At 37.5% G+C, this 18,601-nt stretch overlaps 3 protein-coding genes and 1 non-coding gene across 7 annotated transcripts; 3 read left to right on the top strand and 1 right to left on the bottom strand.

Annotated features, from left to right (window-relative positions):
- The first annotated feature begins 585 nt into the window (after nt 1–585).
- On the top strand, nt 586–5,082 carry LOC135838152 (transformer-2 protein homolog alpha-like). 2 transcript variants are annotated; one of them, XM_065353750.1, is made up of 6 exons: nt 587–793; nt 872–1,053; nt 2,679–2,857; nt 3,907–4,081; nt 4,410–4,549; nt 4,661–5,082. In XM_065353750.1, the coding sequence occupies exons 2-6, from the start codon at nt 949–951 to the stop codon at nt 4,770–4,772; spliced, it is 711 nt and encodes a 236-aa protein (XP_065209822.1). In that variant the 5' UTR covers nt 587–793; nt 872–948; the 3' UTR covers nt 4,773–5,082. The 2 variants fall into 2 exon arrangements, with proteins under 2 accessions (XP_065209821.1, XP_065209822.1); XM_065353749.1 differs by lacking the exons at nt 2,679–2,857; nt 3,907–4,081; nt 4,410–4,549; nt 4,661–5,082 and having other exon boundaries at nt 586–793; nt 872–2,655.
- A 329-nt stretch (nt 5,083–5,411) lies between these two features.
- LOC135838154 (RING finger protein 141-like) lies at nt 5,412–7,745 on the bottom strand. 3 transcript variants are annotated; one of them, XM_065353752.1, is made up of 6 exons: nt 7,315–7,745; nt 7,069–7,246; nt 6,775–6,977; nt 6,486–6,657; nt 6,181–6,398; nt 5,412–6,094 (listed from the first exon to the last, which is right to left on the bottom strand). In XM_065353752.1, the coding sequence occupies exons 3-6, from the start codon at nt 6,918–6,920 to the stop codon at nt 5,944–5,946; spliced, it is 687 nt and encodes a 228-aa protein (XP_065209824.1). In that variant the 5' UTR covers nt 6,921–6,977; nt 7,069–7,246; nt 7,315–7,745; the 3' UTR covers nt 5,412–5,943. The 3 variants fall into 3 exon arrangements, with proteins under 3 accessions (XP_065209824.1, XP_065209823.1, XP_065209825.1); XM_065353751.1 differs by having other exon boundaries at nt 7,330–7,745; XM_065353753.1 differs by having other exon boundaries at nt 7,069–7,243; nt 7,330–7,745.
- A 122-nt stretch (nt 7,746–7,867) lies between these two features.
- Setd3 (SET domain containing 3) lies at nt 7,868–17,281 on the top strand. The gene is made up of 11 exons (XM_065353740.1): nt 7,868–8,152; nt 8,262–8,503; nt 8,606–8,704; nt 8,798–9,019; nt 9,318–9,515; nt 9,629–9,693; nt 10,423–10,481; nt 13,465–13,576; nt 13,669–14,014; nt 14,135–14,289; nt 16,039–17,281. The coding sequence occupies exons 2-11, from the start codon at nt 8,368–8,370 to the stop codon at nt 16,192–16,194; spliced, it is 1,548 nt and encodes a 515-aa protein (XP_065209812.1). The 5' UTR covers nt 7,868–8,152; nt 8,262–8,367; the 3' UTR covers nt 16,195–17,281.
- On the top strand, nt 10,961–11,033 carry TRNAF-GAA (transfer RNA phenylalanine (anticodon GAA)). The gene has a single exon. It is a non-coding gene; the product is annotated as a tRNA-Phe (tRNA).
- Nucleotides 17,282–18,601: the final 1,320 nt, after the last annotated feature.

Here is an 18,601-nt window from a genome sequence, read left to right as displayed (position 1 = left end):
ATGGAAAAGTTAAAAAATTTTGACTTTTCCATAGAATCGATGATAAAATTCCACAGCCAGTATAAATGCTTCCATTTGAATGTACACATTTGACTTTTCTGTAGAAAAATTCCACGGCCACTATAAAGGAAGCTTGATTATTTTGCGAAAAGAACGCTCTATTTTGCTCGGAGCAACTCGGAGCTACTCGGAGCATGCGAAAAGAAAACAGCTATTGTATGCAAAAGCAAAAAAGAGAGAGTTGTCAAATGTCAATTGTAAATGGCAAAAAAAAAGTTCAATTTTTGCAGAATATTGATAAAATTGTGTACCATTTATTTTTACCAAAAATTTCAATTTTTGCAATAAAAATTGAACGGACTCGGGCCTACCGGAACCGAACCGAACTACAAGAAGAGAAACGAAAACGATTTTTTGTGGAAACAGAAACGGAAGGAAAGGTCACGGAGTCATGGATCATCTCGTAGGGAATGGGAATAGTTGCCCGGACCCGGGGGCCGGAACTTGAAGATGACGTGACCTGTGAATCCGTGATCCGTGATGTGATTTGAAAGGAAATTTGAGAATCCTTAAGTTTTGATCTGTGCCCAGGAACCATCAACAACAACATCAACCACCATCTTGCGCTTTCTTCGCAATTTGTATGCGGCGTCTGTTGTAATGTTTTAAATTAAATTCAGATAGATTTAAAATTTTTAATTAGTTCTCGTTAATCATTTTCCATGTGCCCTGGCCCATGTTCGTTTTAGATTCCATATACAAGTCTGAATCGAGTTGAAAGAATTGAATGCGGGTGAGTGCTTAACGTCGTGATATCCTGTAGGCCGTACTGTTTACCCGGCTGCTAATGAACTTTTTGTGTCTGTTCTAGTGATCAACACGCATCGAATCACGTTTGGAGTATTGTTGGTTTGAAAAAAAAACCGCCGTACCGTCACGATTGTTACAATGAGTGATCCAGAAAGTTCGTCTCGCAGCGATTCGGCCTCCCGCAGTGAAAATGGTGAGAGAGAAACGCATTCTCGAAGTTACAGCGATTCTCCTAGAGACTCGGTAAGTCGTAGCCGTTCACGATCTCCTAAAGGATCTTACCGTAATGATAAATATAAATCGAGATCGAGGTCCAGGTCTAGATCTCGTTCCCGTCGGTCGTATCGTCGATCGCGGTACTCCAGGTCGAGATCACGATCGTATTCCCGCCGAGCGAGTCGTTCTCGTAGCCCAGCCTACGGAGGACGAAAAAGGCGGGTCAGTAACGGAGAGCATCCGAAACCTAATAGGTGCCTCGGAGTGTTCGGTTTGAGCATTTACACAACCGAACGACAAATACGCGAAATATTCGCCAAATACGGCACGTTAGAAAGCGTACAAGTGATCTTCGATGCGAAAACTGGTCGATCTCGCGGATTCTGTTTCGTTTATTACGAAAACGAAGACGATGCTAAAATGGCCAAAGAACAGTGCAGCGGTATGGAAATCGACGGACGCCGTATTCGCGTTGATTTTTCTATAACGCAGCGCGCACATACGCCAACGCCGGGAATATACATGGGCAATCCCACGTACACTCGCGATGACCGTAAGTGGGGAAGAAGAAGAAATCATTACGACGATGATTACGGATATCGTGGTCACCGACGTTCTCCATCGCCGTATCGTAGTAGTCGATATAGATCTCGACACTACGATCGATCACGATCTAGGTCTTATTCGCCTCGTCGCTACTGATTAGCGATCGTCGCCATCACTTTTTTATTCCGTTCATTTCACGTTTGCTCTCGTCATCAATTTTTATTTTACGGTGTATTTCGTACGTAGTATTCGATTATTAAAATCATGCCAAATCTTGCTAATTCTGAAACAAAAATGACTAGTGGCGAAGGCGCCATCGATATCAGATTCCATAGTACGTCTGTTCAAAATTTCTTGCTCTTTTTATTCAGATTCTCTCTCTCCGTGTCACATTCGAGCATTTAATTCAATTTTCTAGTCTCGGTTCGTTCTGGTAGAGAGTAATTATTCTCGCGTATGTACTTTCCGTTTTCTATTTTGACGCCGGCCTGTTTCATTAGTAACTAATTAATCGGCCGATTTGCAAAGTAAATAATTGACAGTTTGTTGACCGACTTGATTTTATTCCGATTTCTCTTTCATATTTTGCACGATCGAAATTTGCGAAATTCTTCTACTCGTATCAATTCACCCTTGCATTTTGAGGCGATGGGATGGTTGAGGGTTCGACCTGTGTGTACCTAATTTATTTTAAGCATTGTGGTTATTAGGATAGTCGTAATTAATGTCGTTACGAACTTCAAATCGTGATTACGAACGTGAATGCGACGAACGTAATTTTTGTCTATTTATTATAATTGTTTATACCTGTAGCCGTAGCGTATTTGTGTAACGATTGTATGTATTATCTATTCTGAAGAAAATTCGAGAACAAACATTACCCGCAGTACATTACATATAATACGAGGTAAAAACGGAACGACGAGTATTCAGAAAAAAAAGATACCTACCTACCTAATTATAAAATACGGTAGTTGTCTCGAAATTTAAATTTAAGCACGCATGTTGAAAAGATTTTTCCTTTTCATATAATTTTAAACTCTTGTAAGCTACATGAAAACCATTAAATTTTGTTAATTAAGATTTTCATTGTGTGTATTGTTTAGGCGCAAGAATTTATTAAACAGGCAGGTGAAATTTCAACAGAAATTTCCCCCGATTTGTTGTTTAAACATCCTTTGGAACATACTTGGTCTTTTTGGTATTATGAAAATAATAAAGGAAAATCTTGGGAAGAGAATCAGAAAGAAGTGACTTGTTTTAGCACGGTCGAAGATTTTTGGTGGTATGACGCCATTATTTTTTTTGTCTTTATTTGTTGTTTTTTCATTTTTTTATTTACCTGCCAGTTAATTTATTTTTATTTAATAATTTTCATTCATTTACTTATCGATTGAATTTCGTGTTTGCCAACTCACGTGCTCATTTCCTGTCAGTAAAGAAAAACCAAACTACAGGCAAAAGTAGAACAAAAAATATTACATACGATACTTTTTGTATTTTTTTAAAATTTACATTTCGGCTCAGCGGTGTAACACTAACAATAATTTGGAAATTGAAATTTGTAACACCAACACCTCGTAAATTGCTTGGAAAGTTTAATTGCAGCGTTAAAGTTTATTTTCCGCATGCTTCCCGTTTGTAAAATGCGTACGTATTAATGCGTTTCTTTTATTTTTTTCTCATTTCAAGCTAACGAAGCCACAGAAATAACAATGAACGAAGTTACTCACGCATTGTAGAAGCACCCGCGTCAAGTCAAATTTAACAACAGTTTTCAGCGAAAAAATTTAGCGCAAACGTGTAAGAAAATAATCCGGTCGGTCGAGCCAACAGCGAAATTTTTTTCAAAAATTGGCCGAGAATCTAATTGAAGATGCGACTACGCTATTCGAAAATCGTCTGTATTTCATTTCGCCGAATTTACGATGAAAACATCACAATTTCATCAGGTTTGCAAAATTTAATTAATCGCTATAGTTTTCTAGTAACGTGAGAAATGTGCGGTTACAAATTGTCGAAATTATCGAATAATTTTCGCGTACAAGGCTACAAGTCCCCAATTTGTGGAAAATTATCGGGTTTTTTGGAGCATTAGTTGACGAAGACTAGGTAAAGGTATATTGCGAGGCATCGATGATGAACCGTGTTAATCGAGTTTTTGATTTGTTAGTGTTACACCGATAAAAAAAATTCTGCTCTGGCTCACGATTTCCTGACATCGTTTCAAGTCTGGTTAATCGAAGGAAGGAAATGCGTGACTACGAAAACATGGTAAATTTTATTTCGCCATTTATAATTGTTCCTCTAATGCGATTGATCATATTTTGCCAGCCTTTATGATCATATAAAACTCGCTACCGACGTGATCCCCGGTTCTGATTATTCCATTTTCAAGAAAGGTATTCGACCAATGTGGGAGGACAAAATGAACGAAAAAGGCGGTCGATGGATTATCAAATTAGATAGACCGCGTGCAGGCGATTTAAACGAAATGTGGCTCGACGTTGTAAGTATCATAGAGCAGTGCCCTTTTCGTTTCGTAAACGGCCTTTCTGGTGTGCTGTGCTGTGCATGTGCACAGCTTAATGTAGTAGATGGACTACGCGAACCGCATATTGTGACTTGAAATGGAAAATAAAAGTCTTACCTATCGTACGAAATGGCCGAATGAGAATTTTTACACGACCGTCCTAGATATGTGTAGCCTACGCAAATATTGCGTACATGTACACAGACATTATTATACAACGTACATAATTTACATATTTGATAAGTTTGTCCGTTTGAAATACGTGTCGGTAATTTGATAGTTAAAAAGAGAAATTGTCTTTTAGATAATGCTAATGATAGGAGAACGCTTTCATGAAAATGAAGACGAAATTTGCGGCGCTATATTGAACGTTCGGGCAAGATGCGACAAAATTTCAGTGTGGACGTCGAATATCAAAAAAAAGAAAAATATTATGCAAATCGGGTAAGTAACAAGTCCTATTACGCGTGAAATTTCTAACGACACGTCATTCGCACGTAAATAGCATTTAGTCGATGTTTAACCCGCATTTTTTTTCTTTCTTTTCATCTGTAGGAGAAAATTAAAAGATTGTTTGAATTATACGAAAGACCTAAAATTACATTACGAATCTCACGAATCTGTCGAAAAGAAGACTACGAAGAATCGTTACCTTTATACGTTGTAAAGAGGCAAACAAATCAACTGTTCGTCGTTTTCCTCAATCTTTTTGTACCTCTAGAAGACTGTTTTTTGTTATAATTATCCCAAACCGAAGTCGTTGCAATTGATACCACGGTACTTTTCGAGTGTTTTTTCATGTTTTTTTTTTCATTTCATTTTTTTATTTCGTTCTAAGTTTATTAAGTCGCGGTGCTTCTTTCCTTTCGTAATGATCGCTAGAAGATTTTTTTATTTTGTTTTTCGTTTGCACATTATGTATACACGAGTGTTTTGTAAGAGATAGCCTGTGATGAAACTTATTTTTCCTCCGGTTTTACGTTTCTTTTGAGTATTCCAAGTATATAGTACGCGTATGTACTTGCGTAGGTTTAAGACGAATATTCGAAAAATGGTACGAGCTACGAGTATTCTTTCAAACGTACGAAGTTTGCATTCAATTCGATGCAATTGTACGTGATGAAAGGTTCGTCATTCGTCAATGTTGCCATCATCGCGTGTTATATTATGTATTCCGTTACCTTCATCTCATCACATATACGGGGCATTACGACGAATTCGATGTTAGCAAAAGAGAGTAATCTACATAAATAGGTATTCGAAACTGCGATAGAAGTGGCATTGCACCGAAAGGCGAAGAAACTCATTCTCAACAATAAACGTGTATTTATTTGTTGTTACGGTAACAAAATTTTACAATTATTACTTATATATGTATTTAAGAAACTTCAGTAACTTGTTCAAAAGAGATTTCCCATTAGAGAAAATCCCTCGCTGACGAAAGAGTGGCTCGATCACTTTTCCCCGTAAATCTTCCGCGCTGGGAATCGCCACAAAGGTGACGTTCCCTTTTCGTTCGATAATTTCGAGTTGAATTTTCAAAATTTATTCGCATTGAGAACTTACTCGACAATTCTTTAGAAGGATGCAAAGAAGTACAGAAAAAAGTGTACAACGCAATAATACGTATGTAATGTACATTGTACACGTAGAAACGCGCAGCAGCGAGTCGCGAATGAAATTGAAAATTTCAAATTAGAACGTACTCCAAGTACCGAAATCTGCTTTTGGAACACAAATTACAAATTACATAATATGAATAATAGGCGTGTTGTCGTAAAGATACCGGAGGAACGATTTTAACGGTTCAATGTAAGATCTGCATTTCGTTGTTCTACTCAATCGGCGGAATCTGCGACAATATTTATCAAAGAATGCGCGATATGTTCGTTAATTTCGGCCGAATTAGGCGCGTCGAACAATATCCATTCTTCGTTACTGTTGGTAAGTACCTCGCGGCAAACGGGACACGTGTTGTTATTAACATTCCTGAAAATGGAATAAGTATTTTTTTTTTATCGCAAGAGTGCCGAGTGTTTTGAAAATAACGCGTAGATAAATTATTTAGTATTTACCACATATTAATGCACGGTTGGCAGTAACTGTGAGCGCAAGGTAAAGTGATTTCTTGTTTGCGTTCCAAGCAAATGCAGCATTCGGTGGATGGTTCGTACGAGTTTTCATTATTATTCGTAACAACGGAGGTAACCCTTTGCATCAAGCAATCCGCGCGTACATTGGTAACGTCAATTTGCTGCGCGGTCACGACTTCGTTTTTGATTGTTTTGAAAATCTGTCGGCAATCGATTCGAGAGGCGAGTTAAGTTAGCGAGTAAACGATTTCAGGGATGGACGTGTACGTTGTATACGAGTAACTTACTTTCAAAAACTCGCCAAGATTGAGCAGTCTACAGCATTGCGTTTCTTTACTTTTAGGGTCGTACTTGACGCACGCGATTCGCACCGTAGCTTTCCACAAAACAGACGAATCTGATCCCATCTTGACGGCGAATAGTAACTGTTTACCATCCGAATCCATGCATCGTAGGGATCTAAAAATATATATATACATTCGGGTATTCGCATAATTAACGATATGGGTGGGGAAATAGTTTTCATCAACACCTCGGACTAAACGAAGCGAAAGGCAAACTACTCTCTGTACTTACAGCGCATTGAGTTCTTTCAAATGTTCGTTGAACTGATCGTAAGTGAGTGAAGATATCTCGGAAAGACTTTTAGCTTGACGAATTATTGTGTCTTGAAACGAGTCCACGGCGTCGGGAAACGAGCTGAAACTCTCAACTTGGCCCATTCTACTACGTATCTCTGTCTACTCTGTCTCTGTAGATATGTATTTGAAGTCTGTACTCTGTACACAAACAATTTGTCGATTTCAACAACTAGAAGATGAGCGTCGTTAGGAGCTACATGCTACATCGATAAATAAGTACAGTACATACGTCAGTCGTAAATAAAGTTTTATTTCCGATTACGCGTTTCAATTTCAAAAATTCCTGAAAATCGTCTCGAAGATGTACAATATCAGCAGTGCTGTACGCGCGTATTCATCGACGACTAATTTCAGAAATGACGGCGCAACGATTGTAAATATTTCATTTCACATCCCAAGGCGGTCTACTGAAGCGAAAGAAACGTGAAAAATTGCGATTACTGGCACTGTAACAGGTAAATATAATTATACTAACGTAATTAACAACTACCTCATCGTCATACCAGCATCACGCATCACACAGCGGATGTTTCGAAAAATTCTATCCACTGAAGATGTTCTTACTGTACTCGGCTTACACTCGTGTATCGAAATTCTGGCATAAGACTGTTGAAATATGAAAAGAGAGGCGAAAAGGAAAACTGAAACGTCTGAAACACAGACAGCTCACCACGTCTGCTAATAGCGAACACGACGACGTTGACGTCGGTAGGTAGGTACTCGAATTCCAGAATTTGGTCGAGTTAGTTTTACCCAAGTAATAAATCAAACAGCGCAAGGAACACCGAATTACGTTCCAGCATTTAATACTTAATTAATAATAATACTTTTTTCAGCACTCCGCGTTTTAAAGTATTAAAATTCGAATGCGCGAATGTTTTGAATGGAATCGAAGTTCGAACATAGTTCGAACGGATAAACGGAATGATCGAATTTTGTTGACGTTAGTGATAAGAAACGAAACGATGTGATAACAGACAGAAAGGCGACGGAGACGGGAGACGGAGTTGAGAACTCGCTTGATCACAGATACAATGAATTTTTCGTAATTATTCGTAACGTTGAGATTCATTTATCTAATTTAATTTAACTAGGTAACTGTAATCGTTTCGTTTAAAAGTTTTACGATCATTTGTCGTTAATCGTGCTCGTATTTGATCGTAATATAAGTCGGTGGTGCAGTCGTGTCTGTGCCTGTGGTGATACCTAATCACTTACTCATCTCATCAACTAGCCTTATAAGTATCATTTGAAATGCTGCCAAATTCCTGGTATGGTTTTTTCTTTTGCTGGATTTTCTCGTCTAATGAATGGTAGGTAGATACGATATGGTTTCAGACGAGCCTCGATTGATTCCTTTTGTTTTTCTTTATAAAGAAAAAAATGATCGAAACTGAAGGTATTCGAATGTACATGTTTTAGTGTCATGTAAAATAAGAACAACGCCGCCGGTACGCGACGCGATTCTGAAAATAGAACAAGTTGGTTGGTGAATGAATAGTACGCTGCAGCTGCTTCGTTTCATTTGATGGTGAAAATGAGCCGTCGGGGTAAGAAGTCGAAATCGAATCACGAAAACGCTTCGAAGGAAGCCAAAATGCAGATCAAACTACCCAGACAGAAACACATCAAACGCAGCAATCTAATAAGCTCGTTATTTATGCGTAAGGCGAATTGCGAACTATCGCGGACATCGCACTCCATTATATACTACCTGTATCTATGTACTTTCGCTTTTAGCTTAGGTTGTGAAATTTTCATTTCAGATGCTAGTTCTTTTCCTCAGAAGATAACCGTGTCCGCATTATGGGATAATCATAAGCATATAAACGATATCGTAACTCAGTTATTATCGCTGGAATCTGGTTCGTAAAGCTTTATGTCTGAACGCGACACGCGTAGAATTATTCCGAGTATAGGTTACACCTAATACCACTCGTTCTCTGTACCGGGCTTAGAATTGAAAGTGCCGTTACCGAATCGAACCTCCGAAACGATTCGTGAATTGGAAAACTGGGCCAAAGAAAACGCGGTTGAAATGAACAACGTAGAAATAGCGGAATTCGACGGTTACGATTTCGGACTGCAAGCGACCAGCGACATTGCCGAGGGTAACGTTGTCGTGTCCGTACCTAAGAAGCTGATGATAACCGTAGACAGTATTAAAGGATCGCCAATGGGTAATCAACTTTATAAATGTATTACGAGTAAGAGTGAACGCCTGAACGGATAACGGAATGGCCCGTTATCATATCGAACTGCATTTTCAACCCAGTTGGTGCGGTTGTGTTTTGAAAACACCTAAATTTGTACAAATTATTCGACGAACGGAGCTTGATTTTGCCTCTCATATTTCAAATACGCTTACTCGTACTTTGAATCGTGATTACGGGATTCGTAGTCATCTTTATTATCTCACTGTATACCTACGTCGAATACTTATTTATTGGTGTTAACGAACAACTGCGATTTTTGCAGAAACCTTATACAACGAAGACGTCGTACTGCAACAATTGCCCAACGTTGCTCTGGCTATTTTCATTTTGGTGGAAAGGTTCAAGTCTAGCGAGCCCTCATTTTGGCTGCCGTATTTCAACGCATTACCAAACTCGTACACGACGTGCGTTTACTTTTCGCTCGACGATTTAAACCAACTCAAAGGTTCTCCGGCTTTAGGTAATAGTAATGATATCTACTCGTTGATTCGTGTACTTTTAGCGCGAGATCGAATTTCTTCGTTCGTTTTTAAAGCTCGATTTCATCGCGAACGACCTATTCGTATTTTTCAGAATATTCGTTGAAAATGTTCAAAAATATAACCAGACAATACGCGTACTTTTGGAGCATATTTCAGGTTTGTAACTTGTTCAAAGTTTTTGTGTCATGTCCACCGTCCACGCATTACGAGTGGTACATTATCTCATTATCGCATGTAAGTCATTTTTCGAGTTGAACGATGTTACGCTCCGCTCGCTTTTCTCTTTTCAAATTCAAATGCCTACTCGTACCTGTAATAATGATTATTATTACCTATTAATTTTCTATCAATTACGATACCGAATTGGAATCGCAAAATTTTAAAAACTCGAAAATCCGTTCAATCAGTGTCAGATTTGGGTTTCGTAAGCGTGTTGTTGTGTTCGGGTATTAGAAATCGTAAATCAGAGTGTCTGATCGAATGTGAAGACAAACTTGATTGTTATGCGAATGAATTCCAATGATCTAGATACGAGTTGTTAATCCAGTCTTTTCTCATTCTTACGACGACGGCTATGTACATACATATGTAATACTTATAATGTAAGGTGGATACTGGATACCGTACTTAGGTATTAGCCATTAGGTATACCTATTACCTACCTAATGATTCTGCGAGGCTTCGATCGAATTCATGTGTAGCTATATAATATGTATAATTCGTACTGACGTAAATAGACGCAGATTTCACGATGAAGCTAAGCTATTCTCGGTCTTGAATTTGAAAACGAAAAATAAAATACGACACTACATTCTTTCATGATATATCGCGTATGTAAATTTGATATTTATAGGAATTTTCTATCGCGTGTTGTTTTTCTTACAGAAAAATACGGACGAAGCGAGCAACATTTTGAGAGATGTTTTCACCTTCGAACAATACAGGTACAGTCGAATCTTTTCTTTTTCCCCATTCTTATAACGCTTCCTTAAAAATGTAACATTGTTAGCGATTGAAATTCATCGGAGGGTATTTCTAGCAGGTTTAAATATGTACTCGAATCGGCCTTTTTTCGTTCTTTCAAACAAAACTAGGCCCAAAAGGTCGACCAGATTCAGCATTCAACGAACTGTGCCACTTGACATTTGGTTTTTTAGTTTTTGCCATGTGAAATACCGCATAGAGTCGTATTTTCAAATGATTCGCGATTCGAGATCGCGCTTTCGTTGGTTATTAAAAAAATGTGCGATTGGAATCGCAAAATGAAGTGATTCGAGATTCGCGATTAAAATCGAATTTTCAATTATCACGACCAGGCGCCAGGCGGAAGGCGAATAAAGGAAGGACAATGTCTCAACGATGTGACGTATCCGTAGGTGAGCTAAGTACTTGAATGTTGAAATAACGAGCAGTGTCATTCCCGGCCGAAATAGCTCAGTTGGGAGAGCGTTAGACTGAAGATCTAAAGGTCCCTGGTTCGATCCCGGGTTTCGGCACAATTTTTTTTTTTGTTTTTTTGTCTTTTTTTTGTTTCGTACTTGCTTTTATATCAGTGTTGAAAATTAAATACTAAGTATGTACTTTCGTGCGTCGAATCTACACCGCAGATCGCATACCTGTTTTCTACAAGTTTTGTTAGTGTATCTATTTCATTAGTAGCTCTCTAAACATAGGATAGTACGATGGTACATGTATGTAATGTACTATCTCGTATTTCTTTTCTACTGTAGTACTATATAAACAAGCGCCAGTCTATCAAAATTACGAGTCATGTTTTCTCCTTCCTTTGGTAAAAAAATAAGTAAAATATAAAATCGTTATAAAATCGTAGAATCGCGAATTTACGGATAAAATATTAGTAAATTGAAACTTTTTCAAATTCTCGAAAATGCATAAAACGTCATTGTACATATAATAATACCATGTTGAAAAATATGTACATAAAAGTAATTTTTTCAAATTATCAGAAATAAAAAAAAAAATGAAAAAAAAAACATAGGTACATGCTATTTTATGGTAAAATTTAGTGAAATTCAGTTGAAAAAAGGCACAAAACATCGTGAAAATGTTTCAAAATGTTACGTATTAAAAACTTGTAAAAAAAAATACATTATGTCGTTAAAAATGAAAATAATCAAAAATTAATATTTAGCGTATCGCAAATAAAGTTACTTACGACTACAAAAAATATCGTTAAAATGCGTTTAGAAATTAAAATGGCATAATAACGGGTAAAAAGTAGATTATCGAAATCATTAAAACTTACTAACAAAAGCAGAGCCCCTACCAAGTTACCAACTTACTTAAGTTTTCAAAAACAACTTATGGTTACTTTTTCAAAATTTTGATCAAAGTTAATTTTTTTGAGAATTTTCAAAAATTTGATTCTTCTGAACTTTGGCCCTACTTCTTGAAGAACAAAAGAACAAATGTTGAAATGTAGTATCAACAACTGAATAATTTGCGAAATAATACCCGTCTATTTTATTCTTTTCCAACTTACTATACCGCCTTTTCAGCGATATGATATTATCCAGGAATTGCTTTTTTCCGAAAATTACAAGTCTCGCTTTTTGTCAATTTTGCCAAAATTCTCGTTTCTTGCCAAAAATTGCTGAAAATTGTCTTTTTTTGGTAAAAAAATGGCGATAATTTTCACTTCTGCTGAAACTTGTCTGAGAGTCCCGTTTTTTTAATGAAAAATTGTGGAAAAGTATCACTTTTTTTACTATGGACAAAAAATTGAAAATATTCTCACTTTTTACGAATAGTGCTAAACAGCTGTTTAAATTTCTAAACAAACCTTTGCATTTGGCTAAAATCGTCATAGTCTTCAGTTCAGCCAAACGTAGCAAAACGTATCTATATTTGTCGAAATTTTCTTAAAATTTCTTTTTTTTACTTACTAAATTTTTTTTTCTCTACAGAAAATCCCTAAAATTTTGACTTTTTTCCACAAAAGTTGAATCAAAAGTCTCGCTGTTTTGCCAAAAGTTGACTAAAAACATGATAATATTTTCACTTTTTTGGAGAAAGAAAAAAAATACAAAAATGTGGGTATTACTTTTTTCTAAAATTGTCCAAGTCTTGATCGAATCTTATCGAATTTCAATTGAATTTTTTTGTTTTTTCGTAATTTTTTTCCTGTGCAAAAAAATCTGTTTTTTGTCAGAAATGCGAAAAAAGTCGCGAGTACGCTAAAATTATCAAAAAGTCCTTAATTTTTTTCCAAAATGGTCGAGAGATTCCTAGTTTTTTTGCCTGAATATCCAAACAGTATGTATTAATTTTTGCCTCGGCTGTCTAAATAAAGCCCTGTTTTTGCAAAATTTCCTAAAAAGGTTCCATTTTTTGCCAAAAATGTCAAAAAGTTTCCCCTAATTCCTGTCAAAAAAGCCCTACGTAACTATTGCTTTTTTCTGCCTGAACTGCCATAAAAAGTCCTGTTTACCATCTACCTATGTCATTAAAGTCGTTTCATGTCATTTTTTTTGGCAAAATTGCTAGCTTAGCTTTTTTTTTTATTTTCCAGTTATTTAATTTTAATTTATTCTATTCTGCTTGAGAAGGGAAACACTCGGAGTTTGACGTAACAAATTCTGGCTGAAATTAATTCATCAATAATCCTCTCCACCAAATACAAATGTCACCTCCGCTCCCTCCCTCCCTCCCTCCCTATTCGAGTGTAGTTGATACATACGTATTTGAAGGGTGTAGAAATTAGTAGCCTACAATTGATGTGGAGTGGAAAAGATTTCCGGCGTCGGATTTCTACCACTACCACTCGAGTCATTCTCTTGGAATTTACGTATGTAGTTCAATTTGGGATTAAAATTACTCGTACCTAAGCAGATGGGAAGGCGGAAGGCGGAAGGCGCGGATAATGAGCGGAAACTTTACGATTGCTTTGTTTGATTTTATGCGTAGGTGGGCAGTATCGACGGTGATGACCAGACAAAACTACATCCCCTGCGCCGATCGAATTCCCGTCAACGTTGTCATTCCGGTGTGGGATTTCTGTAATCACGCCAACAACAAGGTGAGCGTTGACCGTTGAAGGCGCTTGTCCTGGCAGTGGGCAGTGGGCAACTTGTTTAACCCGTCGCGTCTGTTTGTGGTATGGTGTTTCAGAAGGCCGACGATACGGAACCGTCGACCACGTACAACGTGGACAGCGAACGATGCGTTTGCGTTGCGCCCGATAGTTTCGGCAAAGGCGACCAAATAAACATTTTCTACGGCCAACGGTCCAACGCCGATTTCCTGGTGCACAACGGTTTCGTGTACGCCGACAATCACCACGACGTGGTCAAGGTGAAATTCGGTATTTCCAATTCGGATTCGTGCCTGTTGCGGTTGGCGTTGCTGAAAAAGCTCAAATTACCACCGTCCGGCGAGTACCTCATCAAAGCCGATCCGCAAGATCCCGTTCATTCGAGCGTCTTCGCTTTCGTCAGGATTTTCAAAATGAACGAAGGTTAGTCCCACTCCCTTACTCCCTTCTCTCTACTCTAATACTCGTCGCCCTCGCGTCGTACCTTTCTTCTCATCTTGCGTTAATCTGTAACCGTAACCGTAACCGTAATGGATTTCATAGATCAGTTGCGGGAATGGCTGGATCGTGAAGACGCCGAACAAGTATTGCTGTCAGCGCCGGTCAGTTCATTAGGAGCGCAATTCGACAGCGCCGTACTGCTATATATTCAAACTAGAATATCTATTCTGCTCAAAGCGTATCCTACCACCATTCAGGTATGTACACCTACACACTCCAGTACATAATATACATACGTACCTATAGATAATCGTACGAGCACTACCTACTAGGCTATACGTTGACATAACATAATACCTAAAATTTCAAGCATCGTCGTATACAATATCGGCAATTCGGCATGCTTAGGTATACCTAATCAGTAATCACGATGCAAACTTACACGAGCGAATTCTCGTGCCAATCCATGTTAATGGTGCTGAAGTTTATTTCTACCCAAAAATTTCTGCAGAAGGGCTTCAAATTGACCAGAAACGTCTAGTACGTAGTTTTCAAATTGCATGGGTCGGTCGTTACACGTGAAAATCAAATTTTACAAAAAATTAGAAAAGTCGCCGTAATAGTGCTAGACAGCTTTTTTAAATTTTCAAAAATTCAAAAATCACCTTAGTACGAGCCATTTTCATTTAACGATTCAACTTGGCTTCGTTCAAATGGCAGTGAGAATGAGGTTGTTGAAGAGATTCCCTTGTACGAGAGTACTTACTAATTACCGGAGTCCGTGCAATTTATGTAGGTTCAGGTAGTCTCCAGTGGCGTGCCAAACAGGGAATGCCTCCCCCCCCCCCCCCGACAGAAGAATTTGGGCGAGAAGTTGAGAATTTTTGGGGAAAATTGGGTGACTTGAAAAAAGTTGGGAAGAAATTGTGTAACGTTGAAAATCAAAGAATTACCAAAAACCGTGGGTTTTTATGTTTTGAACCACCTATGTGTAAATTTTCAGAAGTTTTCACTCTGGCTTTGCTCGGGCCAGATCATTTTGCTTTTCCTTTCTTTGGTCACAATCACAATGCACAGTAGAAGCAGTAAACATATGATTGATTGGTGATAATATCAGTCCAATCACGCATCTACATGATCTATTCCACGTCGCAACCCCACATTCTTAAAAAAAAAACTGAAAAAATTTTCTTTTGAGGTGCCGGTGGCCCGGTGCTTGATATTTTTGCGCACACTGTATATGTAGGTTGGCAACGTGGGCTGATGTGCGTGTGATTGGTAAATGCTGGATATTCCTGAGCACCCTAGATCTAGAATATACCTGTGATGGAAGAGCATGGAACTGAGAACTCTCACCCCACTCTTTGCGTCTTAAACCTCCCGTTCCCTCTCTTCATTGGCTCTTTCAAGCTTTGTCTGAAGGAGCATTCTTGTTCTTTTATTCTTTCTTGTTGTAGGCTACAAGTATTTCGGCGCTTTTGCTCTTACTTCATTCTTCAAATTATCCTGCTCTCACTCCCATATCCCATCTCCTCTTCAAATTTAATTTTTCATTAAAAATTTTTTACCGCATTTATACCTACTTACTTCAAAATCACAATCTTAACAGAGTGAATAATCGAGGACAGTAAATATAATAGGGAAGTAACCAAACAGCAAACAAAAGATACAAAAAATATCAAAAATACTGTCACCCTCGCTCTCACTCTTGCTTCTTCAAATTTATCACTGCTCTCAGCGAGTGCTTTTCTCACTAGGCTGAAAGAACTTTTGTTGTGGTATGGGAACACTCCCGTTACTTTTGAGGACTTCTATTCTGTGCTCTTGGCTACTGCTCTCGCTCTTCTTAACTTGAAGAATAACTGCTCATTGACACTCTCCCTCCCCCCTTGTTCCTGACCCTTCCATCACTGCTCTGTACATCAGCTTATCTACGAGTACAAAAATATGAATAAGTAATTTCAGAAATAATAAGTCGACGAACGTGTTTGTTTATTAATTTATAGGAAGACGAACAACTTCTCCTGCGGCAAGATTTGTCTAAAATACATAAACTGGTTATAGCTCATCGAATTACTGAAAAAACCATTTTAAACAGAGCAGTCGAGTATTGTAAATTGAAAGTCACCGAAATTGATCTGCATCAAGTTCACATTCAATAGCGATAGCAGCTCGTTTTGTTTTTGCTTTGTTGGGTCTCCATCTTTACTTTGAATTATCACTTACCTAGGTATTTTTTTTTTCTTTGATTCTTACTAATTTTTGTCCTTTTATAATTTCGCTTCAGGTCATTTTTTTGTACTTATCTGTTTATTCGAGCAAAGGTGGAGTGTTTGATGATGGTGTAATACTCGTAATTTGAACAAAGTTTCACGCTTGAGCTTTTGTTTCGATAAGACCTAAATTTTCCTATACGTGCTACGGTGCAAGTTTAGGAAAGTTCCTGAAATTTGGAACCCGTTTCACAAATCTGCAATCTGGACTTGCAGGTAGCAGATTTCAACATTCGCATTTCATGTTTTATACTTATGGTTTTGAACCTAGGTAGGGTGTTTCATCACACTTATTTTCATTTTCTAACCGAGTATAGGTATCATCAGATTATACCTAGTTTACTGGATTTTTCGTCATGAATCCCCTCTTTCCTTCCTACGCTGAGTTTTACTTGATGAAAGAAGACAAATAAGAATGTGAACAACCTCGAGATCTACGTAATTCATGCAGGGTCGTGCTCTTGACCCACTCCTCGGCCCTCTCCCATACTGGCTTCTTGAATGCGATGATGAACTTTAGGATTTTTAGCTGATGAAAAAATGACCACTACATTGTGAATCAGGTCTTATCAAAATGAATGAGTGATGATTATTTGCATTATAATCTTGTATGAGCTCGCGTAGTCACAATTGTCACAAACCTCCACAGATGGTTCTTTGTATAGGTACTTTTATTATTTTAGTCCAATGTCTTGTTCTTGTTATGTAAATAATAATACTTACCAATTAGTTATTACTGATGTACGTCAACCTACTTACTCACCTACCTACCTAAATAAAGTTGATGACACCGTGGACTCAAATACTACTACTGCTGCTGCTGCTACTTTACCGTTACCATTACCCAACTGTACAATATTGCGTTTTACAACTGTAAACAATTGTTTTGTTTTTTTTTATCAATTTAAACAAAAATAGTAATTTAAGCAAAAAAATGGAAAATGGAATAAATGTGAAGCCATTGTTTTAATGTTAATTTAATTAGCTTTGAATCAAGTCAGCATTTGAGTTCAAATGTAGTATGTAAAGAGGGAAATGTTGTCATAATAGAGGTGATTTTATTGGTGGTACTGATAGCGCCATTTTTGAAAAAACAACTGTTTTATGTAAGTGTTAATGTAGTACTATGTACTATGTAGGGCAGTAACTAAGCTCTCTGGTGATAACGTTTTTCAGTGAGTTTCTCAAATTTTTCCAATGTGGTTGCACTGATATTAGGTGAGAAATGACATCGCCATCAATTAGATGCGTGTAAGATGCACAGAGTAGGCAACACTGTGAGAGTGCCAATGTAGCTCGACCATAGACCCCGACCCGTACCCAAACAAATCAGCCATCCTTATCACAAATTTTGGACTTGGTAAAAATTTACGTTGTTGATCGTTGATCGTTAATCCAATCATAAGCATTCTAAGCGATAAATAAGATGAGTTCCAAGTTATTTTATTAAATTCAATCGCTAAATCATACGAAAATAATGAAAAATCCTATAATGAGTACGAGTAGTAGGTAAATGAAACTTGGGAAATGACAGTTTTATGTTATGTGCGATCTGTGGTGTTGAATTCGCTTAAAACTGTAGTCGAATCGTCATTATGCGAAAATTTCATGATTTCCCAGCAATTGTTTAAAAAAATTTGACTATATGGTCATGTAGTATGTGCCAATGCGAAGACTCGCCGTTGAATCTTCGAAATAACACAACGCAATGTACAACTGGAAGAGAAAACTTTGTATTTTGAAGGGAAAAATTCTTTCTAGTGTTTATTCATTGTCAGGGCTCGGATTTTTATGCTGGAGCATATTTTTTGTATGCATAGAAGATAGGGAATTTTTCAATTATCTCCACGATTCATGATATTTCAAATAAAATGAGCCTAATTCGTTAGAGCATATTTTGGCATATTTCACCATAAAAACATATAAAAGCATATTTCGGCATTTTTTAGGGAATATTCCGCATTTTTAGAGCATATTTTACGTTTTTGGCGGTTTTCAGGGAATATTTTGATCAATTTCAAATTTTGGCATCATATTAGTATTTGGCTATTTTTCATTTTTTCCCACAAAATTTGTAAAACTGGCAATAGCTCGGTCGTACCTACTTAATTTTTTTAAAATTTGTGACGCAGCCAGCGATACCATACCATATGTCGGAAAACTTTTTTTTGAGATAATCGCGTTTTCATGGAAAAAGTCAGAAAATATCAAAAAAAAATTTTTTGTCGATTCATATACTATGAAGCCTATACTTTGGAATGGGTGTACCCACCGATCTCAAACACGTCGTTTTAGT

Source organism: Planococcus citri, chromosome 2, assembly GCF_950023065.1.
Source record: "Planococcus citri chromosome 2, ihPlaCitr1.1, whole genome shotgun sequence".
Taxonomy (NCBI): domain Eukaryota; kingdom Metazoa; phylum Arthropoda; class Insecta; order Hemiptera; family Pseudococcidae; genus Planococcus; species Planococcus citri.
The sequence above is the reverse complement of the archived record's forward strand: the minus strand, read 5'-3'. Positions and strand labels throughout refer to the sequence as shown.

What these genes read in the sequence shown, in the direction of transcription:
- LOC135838154 (XM_065353752.1), bottom strand. Translation starts at nt 6,920, where the DNA reads ATGGGCCAAGTTGAGAGTTTCAGCTCGTTTCCCGACGCCGTGGACTCG. An exon ending in TTGAAAGAACTCAATGCGCT is followed by an intron (nt 6,658 to 6,774) that starts GTAAGTACAGAG and finishes ATATATTTTTAG; the next exon opens with ATCCCTACGATGCATGGATT. An exon ending in CAACCGTGCATTAATATGTG is followed by an intron (nt 6,095 to 6,180) that starts GTAAATACTAAA and finishes TTCCATTTTCAG; the next exon opens with GAATGTTAATAACAACACGT.
- Setd3 (XM_065353740.1), top strand. Translation starts at nt 8,368, where the DNA reads ATGGTGAAAATGAGCCGTCGGGGTAAGAAGTCGAAATCGAATCACGAA. An exon ending in TTCACCTTCGAACAATACAG is followed by an intron (nt 10,482 to 13,464) that starts GTACAGTCGAAT and finishes TTTTATGCGTAG; the next exon opens with GTGGGCAGTATCGACGGTGA. An exon ending in GATTTTCAAAATGAACGAAG is followed by an intron (nt 14,015 to 14,134) that starts GTTAGTCCCACT and finishes TGGATTTCATAG; the next exon opens with ATCAGTTGCGGGAATGGCTG.
- LOC135838152 (XM_065353749.1), top strand. Translation starts at nt 949, where the DNA reads ATGAGTGATCCAGAAAGTTCGTCTCGCAGCGATTCGGCCTCCCGCAGT.